Consider the following 15,980-nt stretch of genomic DNA (forward strand, 5'->3'; position numbering starts at 1 on the left):
GAATTTCAATCTTGTTTTGTAGTGATTGAATAATTTTTGTTGATAATTTGTCTTAAATTCGTAGAAATTTTGGGTTTGAAAAAGTATATCAATGGGTTTAGAGAGAGAAATGCAATAAATAGGTGTAGAGAGAGAAAATGGGTAAGGAGAGAGAAAATGAAATAAAATGGTGATTTGAATTTTTTTTTATTTTAAATTTTTTTTATTTATCTATAGGTGGGTAAAAAGTGTGCATGGTTACTATGCAATTACTACACAATTACAGAAAGTGGGGTTGTTGGGTTTGTTTATCCGTTGTTTAGGGGTTAGGGGTGGGGGTGTAGGAATAAATAGCTACACTGGAGTTTAGGAATCTATAATTAAGATGCGTAAGCAACTCAAGTTGGATATAATCCCCTCAAGAATGGACTTATACGCTATTCCATTTTATAACTGAATCGAAATGTTCGGGCTTTCTTAGCTTTTAGAAGCTCTATAGAAAACGCTTCATCTTTAAGGAAATTAGAATCCTCATAACCCCAAACTATATGCCTAGTAAATTCTACATTTGCCATCTTGCCCAAAGTTATAACAATCAATTCTTCCCCCATAATTTTCACAGCTAGATCATGAAAAAGATTATGCATTTTACTCTCTCCAAATTCCCTCAATATGAGTACTCGATTCGAATTACATAAAGTAAGAATATCCCCAATCTTCAATACTCTTTTTCTTATTGTCTTGCAGCAGCAAACCCAGGGCACTCCACATATATGGTACAACATTCGAACAAAGATCCAAATTCCTTGCATATAATGACATGTAAGCAAAACATGGTTTTAAGTGGGAAGGAAGATTGTCATAATTTAATCTTAAAAGTTGCATGACTTTATCATATTGTTGATCCAACTCTGTAAAACTATCCATATTACAAATTCGTTCCCATTCTTTCTCGTCCCTCGTGATAGAGTATAAAAAATATTCTTGGGCCTAACCATCAGCTTAATCTTTTGGTTGAGATGGTCTTTTAACACCTCACTCCTCTTAAGAAGCTTGCCAAAGTCTTCACAACAAGTGGGATGCCATGAAATTTCTTAACGATAGACAAGCCAATATCACAAAGTTTGGAATATTGATCTTTAAAAGCCAAATGCTTGAAAAGTGACCAGCAAGCTTTATCTGGTACATGGATGTATGAACTTCCATTGAAAGTATTTCTGATGTTAGCAACTGAGTACTCGACTGGTAGCTCAATCAAACCAAATTGATTTTTCCTATACTCGATTTTTCCTATCTGAAGTTAAGGACAAAAAAAAAAGCTATCTAGTCTAGAAATCGTAGGCAATTTCATTTTTTGACTTCCCGGCTATGATTGTAGCTAAGATGCAATCGTTGTTGGCTTGCGCTCTTGAAATTGAAATGGCCGAGGGAACTCTTAACTACAATTGGCATATTGACGCATTTATTTTTATTTAACAATAAACATAGTCGCCTTCATTCTCTTCCATGCACTCCATTATTCTCATTCAACTTGTATATATTTTTTTCAACAACTGTTTCAGCTCTTGTGAAGGTGAAGGGACTAAATTTATATCATAATTTTTATGAGTTTTTGGATTCATATTCAATTCTTTCATTAAACAGTTCATCTTCATCTCCCCTCTTCAATTCAATCTATTCCTTTTCTCTCTTTGATTTTAGTCCCTCCATCTTATTTTCAAGCCTCATTTTGAATCAAAGTCCCAAATATTTGATTTCTTTAGTCATGTTTTCAGTTACACACCCATAATGATTTATTGGTTTTTCCTCACTCATCTCTCAATGCAATTTCTATGAACAATCCGTGCATTGCATGGGCCAAAATGCTAGTTGATAAGAAAAAGTGATACCAAAAACAACTGAATCCAAAGAATCTAAAATAAACACATTGCATTAGATTAAGATCAACCAGGGATCAAATTATGAGCACAAGTACTCAAATAAGATGAACTTCAGATAGTTAGTATTCCTTTTATCCTGCACCTCAAAGACTGAGGTATCAGTGAGCCCACCCCACATCAACAAAACAATATAGACAAAAAAGTCCCCAGCGACGAGGAAAATGCAAAACCATCGAGCCAGAACCTCACTCTGCTCCTTTTCCTTCCGAAAATCTGATAGGGGCTGATAGCAGCAGGTTAACAGACAAACCCTGGTAAAAGGTAACTTCATGAAGGACAAGGAGATATATTTATACTGAAAAGTAACAATTTACGCATCAATAAAGGTGGCAACTTTGTCTCTACCCAACCAAAATACGATGGTAAGGTCTACAGCATTTTACAAGAAACTAAGAAACAATCTGGCCCTACATAACACACCTAGAGATAGAAATCGAGGATCAGTTTTATAAAACTAGTCAGATTCTCAAAAGAACATGTCAACATTGCCTTAGTTCAGTAATTGCTGGCCTCAGCAAAATGTAGCTTAATTGCCACCATGCTTCGCCTTTGAATGAGATTGCACAGCTTGTTCAGAGCCAAATGATCTGTAAAAAGGGAGTTTACCATGTTAGCACCACGTTAATCAACTGCATGGAAGTGTTTACCAAGTTAACAAAGAGAGGAAAGCAATGCCTACTTGCTACAAGAAGGGCAAACAAATGATTTGCTGGGAGTCTGCTTGTTAGACTTGTCAGCAACAGCAGGCGTTTTTCCAGTTTGCTTTGCAGGATGTGGTGTAGCAACATGGCCACTAACCTTCTTGCCCTCTAAAATACATATACACTAACAGTTAACATCATCTACTCGTATTATATAATAATACCAACAAACAAGCTTGAGCTTTTTTTACAAGTAATATCTAAGTTACTACAATAACATCTCAATGCATCATTGCATCATTCCTTGGAATGAAACTTACCAAGCTAAATCAGCAGCTAAATGTCAGTACAGTAACTCTTAAGGGTACAAAGGGAGCAGAAAATGCACAAGATAGCATAGCATTAGACAGAATCCTAGAACTGCAAATCAAGAAAATTGAAGTCTTCCACAATCCATGCAAGTACGCCAGCAAATTATTTCTACCCTTTTAACAACCCCCATCTAACCATCCCCCAAAAATTAAATTTGCAATGATCACAAAAATATTTATCAATATTGGCTCAAACACATACCAGTTTTCTGCTGTGGAGTAGAAAACTTTGCTTTTTTCTCAGGAACTGGAGTCTTTGATGTGGATTCCCCAGGTCTCTTTTTGGCTGGCTCGGGCTGAAGCAGGTACCATGTAAGCATCAGATCCATATATACTAACAAAAAGATACTTACATTAGCATGAAGCATGCAGAAGCTTTTACCTTCTTTGGCATCTCCTCATCACTTTCTTCTTCCTCGTTGCTGTCATCTTCCTCATCACTTTCAGCATCAGAACTCGCCATTTCCTGCAATAAAAGAGCATTATACAACAAATTGTCGTGACTCAACCAAATAAACTTTACTTTTATAACTCAGCCATACCGCAACATGAATACATTTCAAATTTACAGACCTTCGCTATTGTGGTTTGTTGAAGGTAGAAATCCTAACACATGACTCCAAAATCTAAAAGCAGAGGATGGCATTGGCAAAGACATAGAGGAAAATATTAAACAGTATACAATATCCCAAGAAACAGAGCTGAAGTTCACTTCTCACTTTAGCAAAGCATTACATGAAACACATTACAGCGAATCAAATCTAACTAATAAACATAAGAGGGACATTGGGAAGATCCAGCAATACAGCAATTGGCCTTAAAACAATCAAAATAAACAAAATACCTTAATATGCAAGCACTATCATAATATCAAGTGGGATGAATAGCCATAAAACGATAAAAGTACTCAATAAGAAAGTATATGATAATAATGCATTGTTTTTCAGGCACATTGACCCAGTAAAATCAAAATGCAAGCACTTAGGTTTCGGCAGTTAACATAGCCTCCAAGTAATTAAATATAAAAAGCATATAGCATAATAAAATTGAAGTCAATCAGTCTGCAATTCTACATTTATACTAACTATTAAAAACAAATTACCTCATCCGCTTCACCCTCATCCTCAACTGATTCATCATCCTCATCGTCATCTTCATCATCCTCAGTTTCATCATCCTCCACATTCTTTTTGGCATCTTTGCTAGGCTCCACAATCTTCACCTTTGACGTACCTTCTGCCTTTTCAGGTTTCAAACCAGCATTGGGTTTGGACCCTGAAGGCTTTAAATCATTTGCTTCAGGCTTTCCTAAATCAGCAAAATTTTCTAAGTATAAGCAATTTGTCACATGGAGTAGATTATAACATTTTAACTAGGAGGACTTGATACATATTACCATTGTTCAAGGCATCAATTGGCACGAGCTCCTCAAGATCATCCTCTGAATATTAAAATTAAATGTAAGAACAATATGAGACAGAAGGTATGGAAACTCATACTGAAGGTAAAATTCTTACCAGATACATCCTCATCAGTGGATGTAAATGACAGACAAGGTCAAGGAGGATACAAAAAAGCAGACTATATATAAATGATTATTGCAACAGGATATACCACTATGAATAATCAAAAGAAAGATTGAAGCCAAAATAAGGAAGAAAATCAAAATTGAATATGATCTTGGAAGCTATAAAGGATATGATTTAGAATCATCAACTCTATATCCAATAACGTGTACACTTCCTTGTTTCAAATCATGAGACAGTTCAAACTCATCTTCAAATATTAGATCAAGAGTTACTTGAGGAATCCTTTCAAGGGAAAGCATTCCAGCAATAAACTTTTGACCATTCTTATGAACATAAAGGCGAATATAATCATTTCCTTTGTCCTTCTTGATCTCCCCAATACAGACCTACCAAAAGGATCAAGCAATGAAATATTACAAAAATTGATGTCAGACAGACAGACAGTAAAGTTGAGTAAGACAAAAATCTCCTGTTTCACCTGCGACAGATGCAACATCTTGCCTCTACCAGGGTTCACCTTCAGGGAGCCTCCACTTTTTATCTCAGCACCTGCAGATATTGAACAAGTAATACAGTAAGTAATGACTTTGTAGCTCAACTAACAAAAGGCCAAAAGGGAATAATTCAGAACTCCATTCCTTCAACGTGTGTAGATCACAATTACATACACAACAAAAAGACACTTCCTTTGTTTCATAAAACAAGTCATTTTAGCATATAATAAGAATTTAGGAACAACAATATTTTATGCACATATTTTTACTATCCTGAATTACTGGTTAACATCCATATGGTTTTTTACAAGAATAAAGATACCAGGAGATACTAGAACAATTGATTTATATGTATGACTAAGGTCCTATACTCTACAATAAACTCTAGACTTTACAGAAAATTCTTAAAATTTACTGAAGCATAAAAAAAGGGAGAGAGAGAACTTTTTAATAATTAAGTAAAACTCAGGTGAAATTGCAGAATTCTATGTATTAACAAGAATAAATGGGAAAATTTTAGTGGGAAATAACAATGTTACGAACGACTATGAGCTTATCATAAGAACATTAATTGCTTTTTAAAAATAAAAATACTCCCTCCGTTTTTTTTTATTTGCATTACTTCCCTTTTATGGGTGTTTTTTTTTTTAAAATGCATCACTTCTATATTTGGTAACTTTATACTATATTTTATCATTTCTCTCTCTTACTTTAAACTCCACTCAAATTATTTTATCACTTCTCTCTCTTCCATGGTCCCCACTTGAATAATAAAATATCTATCATCCCTCACTTTCTTTCTCTTTCATAGTCCCCATCTTACTTTTATTATAATAATTTATTCACCTACTCACAATATTATATTATTATCCTAAAACTCCGTGCAATCCCAAGTGATGCAAATAAAAAAAAAGGAGGGAGAAAAATAAAAATAATAATTTAAAAAAAAAAAAGAAGCAAGAAACCCATAACATTGTCAAAGATAAAATTAGAATAAACTTGAAGGAAAACTAACTATATGTACCAAAAATAATTGCAAAAAAGAGAACATAGCTGTAAAAAAAAAAAAAAAAAAAAGTAGATAAAGAAACCTAGTACTAAATATACCAAAAACTTGCAAAATCCTACTTCAATTAGACAAATAAGTTACTGATTACAAGAATTAAAAATAGGAAAATTCTCTTTGGTGACCATTTACATTTTTCATTTCTCTTTGGCAGACAGAAAAAAATAGGAAAAAAAAAAAAAAAAAAAAAAAAAAAACTTGTTATCTCCTGTAACCATGTACTAGTATGTATTCTCTTAAATAAGGTTATTGAGGTAAAAAAAATAGGAAAACAAGCCTAATAATCTGACCATGGTTAACATAAAATGTATTTCATTACAAGAACGCATTTAATACCCACCCACCAAACATGAGTACATAACTATTCTGCTCTTTAAACTACCCCTGCAAAGTGTCGAAAATTTCTTCTCTTTCACTATAGTTCTCTTCGGTAAATGGTAAATCAAATTTTATACCCTCTCTTTCACTCGCATTTCATCTTCCGCCTTCCATTGCGGATCAATCCTGAACTACAAAGGTTGATTTCAATGCGCTTAGGAGATTGGAGGTGGTGGATTTGTGGTATTTTGGGATTTATGTCGAACGATCGAAATTGTGGTGATTGAGGAATTTCAATCTAATGGCTTGGTCCAAGATTTCTTCTTTGCACCCAATTACATGAATATACTATATTTTCTTGAGTCTGAAATACAAACATCTGCACATTTCCTAGGGTGGCAATTGCAAACCTTCATCTTCACCCATTTATTTGCTGCCATTGAAAGCAAGGAAGAACAAGTAACAAGGCTACAATAGGAGGGCAATGAGCAGATTAAAAGGAAAGGAGAAATAGATTAAAAGAATGGCCTGTTAAGAGCTTTTTATAACCTATCACAGCTTCTGGACTTTTGGCGGGGGAACCCTATAGCATTTTGGAGGAAAATACATTTTATGCTAACCATGGTTAGATTTTAGGCTTATTAACATGTTTTTATCTCATCACACTTATTTAAGGGAATACTTTCTAGTACATGGTTATCATAGATAATAAGTTTTTTTTTTTAATCTAACAAAGAGAAATTGCAAAAGCATATGGTCACCAATGAACATTCCCTTAAAAATATTACCAAGCATGGAAATCAACATGGAAAATTTTATTAGAACTAGCAAAATAACAACAATTACCAATTTGAAGTAGCAAAATAAGTCGAAACTCAAAAATAGTACATGCTTTCGTCAATAATTGTACACCGTAGGAGATTTCTTCCCTAAGTTCACTTCTTCAACTATGAAATCCATGCTACAAATTCTAATTCTAGAGTTTCAAATCTAAATTTTGATGCAAAAATTGAAATTTCGTAATATCAAAGCTAATTTTATACGTAGCAATTTGCAAGAATTTTGGTGAGTGACGATGAAAATTGCAAAGAGATAAAGGAGATTTTCTTATAATTTTGCAATCTTTATTGTACTTTCGCCTACGGTAGTATTCTCAATAACCCCCCCCCCCCAACACACACACACACAAACAATGGTTATACTTTAGGTCCTTTACACACTTACAAATACTTCGTATAAAACTTTGAACATTAATTTCTCTAACCATGTATTTGTAAAAATTATAAATTTTTGATGCTTCAACTATACTTACTCTAACAAATCTCATATGATCACATTTTCCTTACATATAAATCACAAAGTGGAATTTATAAAAAAAACTTGATGCTTCAACAATACTTATTCTAACAAGTGTCATATGATAACATTTTCCTTACATATAAATCACAAATGATGGTCAAAGTGGAATTTTTGAATAAGTGTGTCAATCTAGGGTGTACCAATATTTCAATACAAAGAGTTTAGCTCCCTCACTTTCTCTCTCTAGAATGATTTCACATCTTCATCTACAAACTTCGAATAAAGAAGACCTTATCATATTCCTCACATGTGAAATAAAGTCAAAGAGTATGCAAGGGGTGTAATAAATTATCTCCACAGTTGAACAAAATGAATAGGATCAAAGACTTGGTAGCAATTAGAATATAAATGATTGACAAGGGTCCTTGGCCAGAAGTTTGCTAAACCCTTTTTTGAGTCTTTGTGTACCACTCTTTCCCTTAAAAGCCCTTACTTCCAACAATCTGACATAGCGTAGACAGAGGATTCACACTATGCGAAAAAACTACTTGAGTATGGTTGCCCTAGCAATGAGACTGCATTATCTAAGGTTTTGTGCCAGCTTAAAGATAAAAAGTAGGGCACACTGGTGCTTTTAAAGTTTTTCTAGACCTGTTGCCCATGACTTGAATAACTATAGGAATCAGGTTCGCTACAAAGGCGGATGCAACAATGAGAGTGGAAATTAAGCAGGTAATATATTGGAGTACCACTTTTTAAGAATTCAGCATAAAGATGAAATTGCAATATATTTTCTAAAGCCAAAGAGAAAAGGAAAAAAAGGATTACATACACATTACAGTATGCTAGAAAAGTAATCTCTTTATCTCTTTCACCCTCTATCCCCGCTACGCAACCACATGCAGAGATATGCAGAAACAAGCAGTCCAATGCTTGTAAATGTATTAACAGCTGATACTAAGGAAAGGATCAGAAAACAAACAAAACCACAAAGGGAAAAAAATAATTTGGAACATGTTCATAAAGGAAAATCACCATATCAGGTCATGAGTATTGTCGAGTATACCTACTGGGACAAATTATGTAAATCTCCAAACAATATCAACAACAATACAGACGCTTATATCATATTAAAGGTATCACGAGTCAATGATCCTTCTTTTTTGAAGAAACCCACAAAGGTTTAGATAAATCGGAACAAGCTACATCAAGGACACGAGTCAGGATTACATCCAACCACATTCGCTGACCCACTTCCCAAGGTTGAAAGTCAATATTCTTTACACTAAGAGCAGTTTGTTCGGTTTATAACTTAACAAGTACAAACTACCGCTTGTTCACTCTCGCTCATTAACAAGATGACCAAAATACAATCAACTCCGTCCTTTTTAGTTATTTAAGAGATTTGACTTTTTAATCGAGTTTATTCATTTCAATTAATCCCATTTTGATAGAAACAGAAACTTGCCTTTGATACTAAAACTCCAAAAGGTTTCACATCTGTATAAGGCCTGTTCCTCCAGGAAACAAAACCGAAATTTTGAGTACTAATAATCAAATTCAATCCCTAAAAAGACATTAACAAAAGAAATTGGCGACGACTTAGGCAATAATAACAACAACAACCTACAATTTCCATTCAGTCAACCACAGCCCTAAAATTCCAATGTAACCAACAAATATTAGATAGTAGATAGTCAACTGCACTTCCAATTTGGGTCATTTTTTATACCCATTTACACATTAACATCATATATAATTTTCATAGACCCTAAATTACAATTTCATGAAATAGTAATAATAATCCGAAAAAAAAAGCACAACAACGGGAATAAACATCGATAACAGAAGCAAAATTCCTCATTTTTTTGAGTAATCAACAAACATAACTAAAAATTAAAGCGGAAAAAAACCTTAGTCAAACCGAATTTAGAGCAATAAAATGGATATGCAATAAAATAAAACCCTTTAATGCGACATCAAAGCTAAAAATTTAAAAGAAGGGAGGAGAGAGATGTACCCCAAAACTCCATGGAATGGAAGGTAGAACAAAGAAGGGAAATTGATCAGCGAGAAGGAAGGGGAGAGTGTGAGTGACTTGCTGAGTGATTTTCGAATTTAAAATGAATTCCAGAAGGTTGTGCAATGTGTTAATACGGAGATGATCGAAATTCGAAACGACTTGCCACCTCAACGCTAATTGCAATGGATTTTTTGAATTTTGATTTTATTATTTTTTAAGAATTGTTTTTTATGGTGTTATAGTAGCGTTTGAGTAGTTTTTAGGTAGCTTTTAGTACTTAGTAAAAAATGTGAGTGTTTGGCAAAGTAGTGGTTATGGTAGCTTTTAGGGGTAGAAGTAGCTTTTATGAAAAATTAGAAATATTAGCTTTTAAAAGTAGAGGTAGCTTTTGAGGTACCTGTTGAAAATTTAATCTATAGTTTTTAATATAATATACTGATTTTTATATGTAACAGCTAGTCAACCGCTATTTTACCGAACACTCATACCTAAATTACCTATCTTCACACCTACAGCTTGTTGACAGCTAAAAGCTACCTACACAGCTTACAGCTACCTTCACAACTAACAGCTACCTTCACAACTATATTTTGCCGAACACGCCCATAAAATAGGGAGAAACAATTCTTCAAAAAAAAAAATAGGGAGAAATAAGAGAGATTGAGTGAATTAATTTGTGTGTATTTATTCCATAGAGTAAGGGATATATATATAATGCTAGGGTTTGTTTTGAGAATAATAAATCCTAGATCTAGAATGTTTCGGAGAATACAGGAGTATATAGACATCTATAAATATTTCATAACATTCCCCTTTGGATGTCTATTATCGAAGATTGTGCCTCATTAAAACCTTACTAGGAAAAACCCTATGGGATCAAAACCTAATGAAGGAAAAAGAATACAACATTCTTCGTAACACGTTCAGGATGCTGCCTCATTAAAAACCTTACTAGGAAACCCGATGTGGGACAAAATCATGGTTAAGGGAAAAAGAGTGCAGCGCTGTAAACACCTGATTGTGTCTCCCCAAAAACCAAACCAGTGATGAATATCTTTCACATCATTGATTATCGAACAAGGTGAAATGTGAAAAGTCTTGTGATGCGGTCGTTTTAATAAAAATACTTATTTCTGTTTTCGAAAATATTTCTTTTCGTACTCTATTTATGGAAAATGTCCAGTCCAGTTTAGTTTAGTCCATGATAAGGGTCGAATAATGATGTAGTTGGATGGGGCTTGAAAAGAGCTTTCCAACAATATATTATAAGCTCAATTCCGATAAATAATAAGGAAATTATAGCCAAAATACTAAATTGAGCCCGAAATAAGTTTAATATACGGCCCACTGATCAAGTGGAGGGCCCATTAATTATTATTCCTTAAATCATTAGGATTAAATTTAATCTACTAGAATAGTTTAGAAGGTTCTTTTAAATTCTAGTGGAATTAGGATTAATAATTATTATTTTTAAAAAATAAAGAATTTTATTTGGAATAAAACAAGTGTTTTAAAATATTAAATCTGATTTTAATTATGATAAATATGGAGTCTAATTACTTAATTATATTAGGAAAAGGAATCCGTACAACGTTTTTATCTTTTCAGCACCATCGCCAAACGACCGCTTCATCGCGCCGCGATGGACACTGTCGCGCCGCGATGGAAGTAATTTTACTACGAATCGAATTCGATCTTTTCTGATCGTTTCGGGACTATTTTCTCTATAAATAGGGTCGATATTCCCTGTTTTTCAAATCATCAACAATCACCAACAATCATCTTTCTCTTCTCTCTCTTAAGCAATAGCTTATTCTTTCTCCCTCGATGCTTTCTAGCCTAGCCTTTTTACAAACACAATACCGCATTCACGGGTCTTAGATACACATAACCAAGCTCGAAGTTGCCTTCGCCCTAGACGTGAAAGGTTGATAATTTCTGAGGGTTTGGTCCCGAATCCCTATTTCAATAATTTAAATTAATTGTTTGATTTAATATTTTTATTGAGGTTACTAACGTGTGTATTGTTTTGATAGAAAGAGATACGAGGCAACAAAGTAAGTTGTTTTATTGCTATTTATCTTTAGATTGCATGCTTAGCTCTTATTTTAACAAGCTAAGCTACACACGAAAATTCGTGTGTGTGAATATATCAGGCTCGATTCTTTGTTTTTTCTTTTCAATGGAAGGTTTTTTTTTTCTTTTCAGATGGTAGTTTTTTTTAGGTGGTAGTTTTTTTTTGTTTAGATAGTTTTTTTTATTTTTTTTTCAGAATTGTAGTTTTTTTTAAAAAAAAAAAAGAAAAAATTGAGAAGGGTATTTTGGGAAAGTGAAATTTATCACCCAAAACCCCCTTTCACTTTATATATAGGATTCCTAGTATCATGTTAGGATGTAATTATTTTAGTTTCTAGTATCATACTTAGGTTGTTTCCTATTTCTTCTATTATGTTAGTATCATGTTAGGGTTAAAGTTTTGATTTTTAATGTTTAGTGACATGCTAAGATTTGTTATTAATCTTGTTAGTATCATGCCTATGATCTTGCTAATAATATTATGCTTTGTTGAGATTGTTATTATGATTATTATTATTATTATGTTGCTTGTTACTATTGTTATTGGATCACGCCCTCTCTTGCAGGTTTAAAGGGAATTTGTACTTAAAATCACGCTTAATAAGATAATTAATAATTTTATTTAGGCTAATATGGTTTTAATTTAAGTGATCGTCAATAATAGATTTGTTTGTGCATTAATATTCAACCAACATAGATTAAATAAGTTTAGGATTAATATATTGATTATATGTTAGTCAGAAAGCGCACATGAATACGAGAAGAATAAAGTAGAGGCCTATTTTTAGGGCAGGTTCAATCTCTTTTAGGTTGGATTTGTACCTTCATCCCCAAACATCCAGTCATGGTTCCAGACCACTATGGAGTTAGCGATCTCATGGATCGTGAAGGGTTGTAACCTTCACCCTGTGAACGGTTTACAAGTTCCTAAAACTTATTAGCAACTCTTTTGCTCTAGCTTCCTTCCTTTCGGACGCCACCATGCTTAAGTGCATGATCATAGTGGGGCTCAAGTGTGGGATGCTTGAAATATTCCCTACAAGCGCATATTTTCTCCCCATGATGATTACATAACATGAGATTATCTAGTGTTGCAATGAATCCAATATGGCTAGGTGTCTTCTCATATGTAGTAAAATATCATTCCTTGCTCTTCAACCCTCCTAATTTGAATTTGCATCTTCAAGTTTTCATTTCACCATGTATGGATTTATCTCTATATCATTTCAAACCTCTGTTTGAATAAAGTTACTTTAAAAGTTAAACTTATGCGGTTACGCTTTCTTTTGGAGGTCGTGAATATTAGAAATTGATGATCATTATTTGATCAAACATTCCTTAATAATTATATGGCAACACATGATGATATTATTGATGTTGCAATTCAATCTTGTATGAAATAACAATATAACACACATAATTATATACATTGATCATCGTTCTTCCAGACCATAAGAAAACAGTCTCACGCATAAGTATACCATTGATATTCTTTATAAGTATCATAATTGACACGATAATTCTCATGCAAATACAAATAGTAATTCTCACTAACTCTCATATGCTCAAACTTCTGGTTGAGATGTCAATGATGTAGTTACATGACTAAAAGTTTAATAATAATTACAATATTCAATATATAAAACTTGTAGGGCTGGATATATAAATACGTCGTACATAAGTTCTTCAGGAACTCTTCTTACATGATTCATTACATGCTGACAAATTGATGTCATCAAAATTTCATCTGAACTATAAGTCCATTGGAATATAAATATTTATTTGTAATTTTCCATCAAAATTATAAATACGCTTTTACTATACTTTGAATGAACATTCACATATACCACAATTATTGTATGGAATCTAATGCAACAATATGAGACGTAGAATACATGATAACATATCAAACAAAATATACAATGAGTAATGCATCTAACAACTTTCGACATATGTAATGAATAATACATTAACCTAGACTCACACATGCATATGAACATACATAGAACTCAAAATAATGCAGGACACTGTACAGTGTGGATTTCAAATCCATATTTCGTTGGACTTCTGGTCCATGATAAACTTTAGATTATTATCATTATGTCGACATCAAAATGGACATATATTTTAGATTCCTTATTCACTAGTCCATTCTATCATGCATATGCATATAATTTATCGGTTCCATTGTGTACTGGTATCATCAAATTTCTTTAATGTACATTTAGCATGCTATTTTACTATGATATCTGAATACATTTCTTATTGGTACCATTATAACTTTCTTACATCATAGGCCATCTATTGTAAAATTCAGATATCTATACCACTTTTAGGGTATTTCATACACTATGACATTTATATACTCATACACTATTAGTGTTAACTGCACTATCTTGCCATATATCATATCTATTAGACATATCTTTATTTTGGAACCGATCATACAACCTACACTTCAGGTGTAGTGATTCAAGTATAATTGGCAAGATTTTATCTCAATGTATACACATAATTAATATGACCAAAATGTATCTTCAACGCTATGTACACATGAGTCATAACTGAATACAAATCAAATCATATATGTGCAACATATCTTGATAATATATAGACAAAAGTTGCCATATAACTTTTCAAACAACCATTATAGGGATCATAATTATTATTTATTTATTTATTTATTTAATTTTTTCAACTTTTGCTAGTTCGTTCTCCCCCTAAGTTGGTAAAATATCTCATTTATAGGGGCGTCTAATTCTATACCAACTTAGTAGACAATTTTGCATTAATAAAATTTATTTCATTAGGAGGATCACAATCAAAATTTATTTCTTAGAAGATTTGTATTAAACAAGTTTTATCTCTTCTAGAGAAGAATTTCAATGAAGAATCATTTGTTCATTAACTTTACATTGCATGTGTATTTATTATTAACCTTTTCATAATATGTTCTCTTCTGGAAAAATAATGTCAATGGGGAGACATTTGTTGTGCATTTTTACGTTTTTCCTTCTTTTTCAATTTCTTATGTGCTGACAAATAATAGCCCCAATCAAAAGAATTGTTATACAAAAATAAATCACTTGCTTGTAATTCTACTAGGTGGTGATCTCCTAAATCTTTAAAGACTTAAATAGTGTATATTTGGTGAGCTTCTAGTCACCTAATAGTTGACAATAATATATAAGTTATTTTGGTGAACTTCTGGTCACCCATTACTCTTTTATATAAGAAATTCAAAACCTATTAACTCTTGAAATTTTCATCAGTACAAATTATTATGAATCACAATCCAAATATAGCTCAATCTCAATGTTATGTCCTGCCATTCAATTCATTTCATATATCTAACATTAAGAGAGCGTCAGCACATTATCAAATGAAACTTCAGGTTTCCATAACGGGTAATTATTAAACCCGAATGGCCTAATGTAATTATCACATCCAATCACTTTTCTAAATTTGAACTCTGATTAGTTTTCCAACACTAGTGATCAATTTATTAAACTTTCTTTATGCATGACCATGAATATGATGTGATATTAAAACATCAACATATATTTCCTGATACAATTGGCAAGACAATCAACTAATAATTTATCTAATAATAACTCATACTCTAATGAACCTTTGGCAATAATCTTGATACATGCTAAACTTGTTGGACATTTTATACTCTTCTAGAGTATTTTATATAATTGTGGTACATATCAATTAATAAATATAATCTCTTCTAGAGATCTATTCAAATGTATCACCTCGTCAAATTATTGTCAATAATTGCTCCTTTCCTATTTGAAGTTTCTTATCTTTGGAACCCATTGGGCTATCACACTTCAGGCGTTCTTTAGGTTCATTGGAGCATTTATAGCTGGTATATAGTCAATGACATTTATTTATATTCATCTCTAGGATGGTATCATTATAAATTTCTTATAACTCCTTGACATTTAAGCTAATACATGTACCAAATTGACCATCTATACGTATTATTGGCAATATGCAAGATTTACATAAAATAAAAGTAATATCCCCCTTAACCTTGCATATGGGGTATGAAAATTCAATAACCTTTTTAGAAATGTCTTATACTATTTAAGTCTTTTATTCTTTTGGTAATGTCATGTATCAAGCAAAATGTTCATAAACACATATTTTAATACTCAATAATAGCAAGCAAGGTTATGCTTAGATATAGAAATTCTTATATAGAACGCTTATAAATCATGTTCCTCTTGCCC

At 32.6% G+C, this 15,980-nt stretch overlaps 1 protein-coding gene across 2 annotated transcripts; it reads right to left on the reverse strand.

Moving 5' to 3' along the window:
• Window positions 1-2,174: 2,174 nt before the first annotated feature.
• LOC145572493 (histone deacetylase HDT1-like) lies at window positions 2,175-9,786 on the reverse strand. 2 transcript variants are annotated; one of them, XM_081631466.1, is made up of 10 exons: window positions 9,658-9,786; window positions 4,939-5,009; window positions 4,632-4,846; window positions 4,449-4,465; window positions 4,328-4,372; window positions 4,034-4,239; window positions 3,314-3,397; window positions 3,134-3,227; window positions 2,599-2,728; window positions 2,175-2,506 (listed from the first exon to the last, which is right to left on the reverse strand). In XM_081631466.1, exons 1-10 carry the CDS (start codon window positions 9,668-9,670, stop codon window positions 2,446-2,448), a joined length of 936 nt encoding a protein of 311 aa, XP_081487592.1. In that variant the 5' UTR covers window positions 9,671-9,786; the 3' UTR covers window positions 2,175-2,445. The 2 variants fall into 2 exon arrangements, with proteins under 2 accessions (XP_081487592.1, XP_081487591.1); XM_081631465.1 differs by having other exon boundaries at window positions 4,449-4,469; window positions 4,630-4,846.
• Between the last annotated feature and the right edge of the window lie 6,194 nt (window positions 9,787-15,980).

This window comes from Chenopodium album, chromosome 12 (assembly GCF_948465745.1).
Source record: "Chenopodium album chromosome 12, dcCheAlbu1.1, whole genome shotgun sequence".
Lineage (NCBI taxonomy): Eukaryota > Viridiplantae > Streptophyta > Magnoliopsida > Caryophyllales > Amaranthaceae > Chenopodium > Chenopodium album.

Bases quoted from the DNA above. Each gene is read 5' to 3' on its own strand.
- LOC145572493 (XM_081631465.1), bottom strand. The intron at 4,847-4,938 runs GTGAAACAGGAG...TCCTTTTGGTAG, and splicing joins AGATGTTGCATCTGTCGCAG to GTCTGTATTGGGGAGATCAA. The intron at 4,373-4,448 runs GTAAGAATTTTA...TTTAATATTCAG, and splicing joins CACTGATGAGGATGTATCTG to AGGATGATCTTGAGGAGCTC.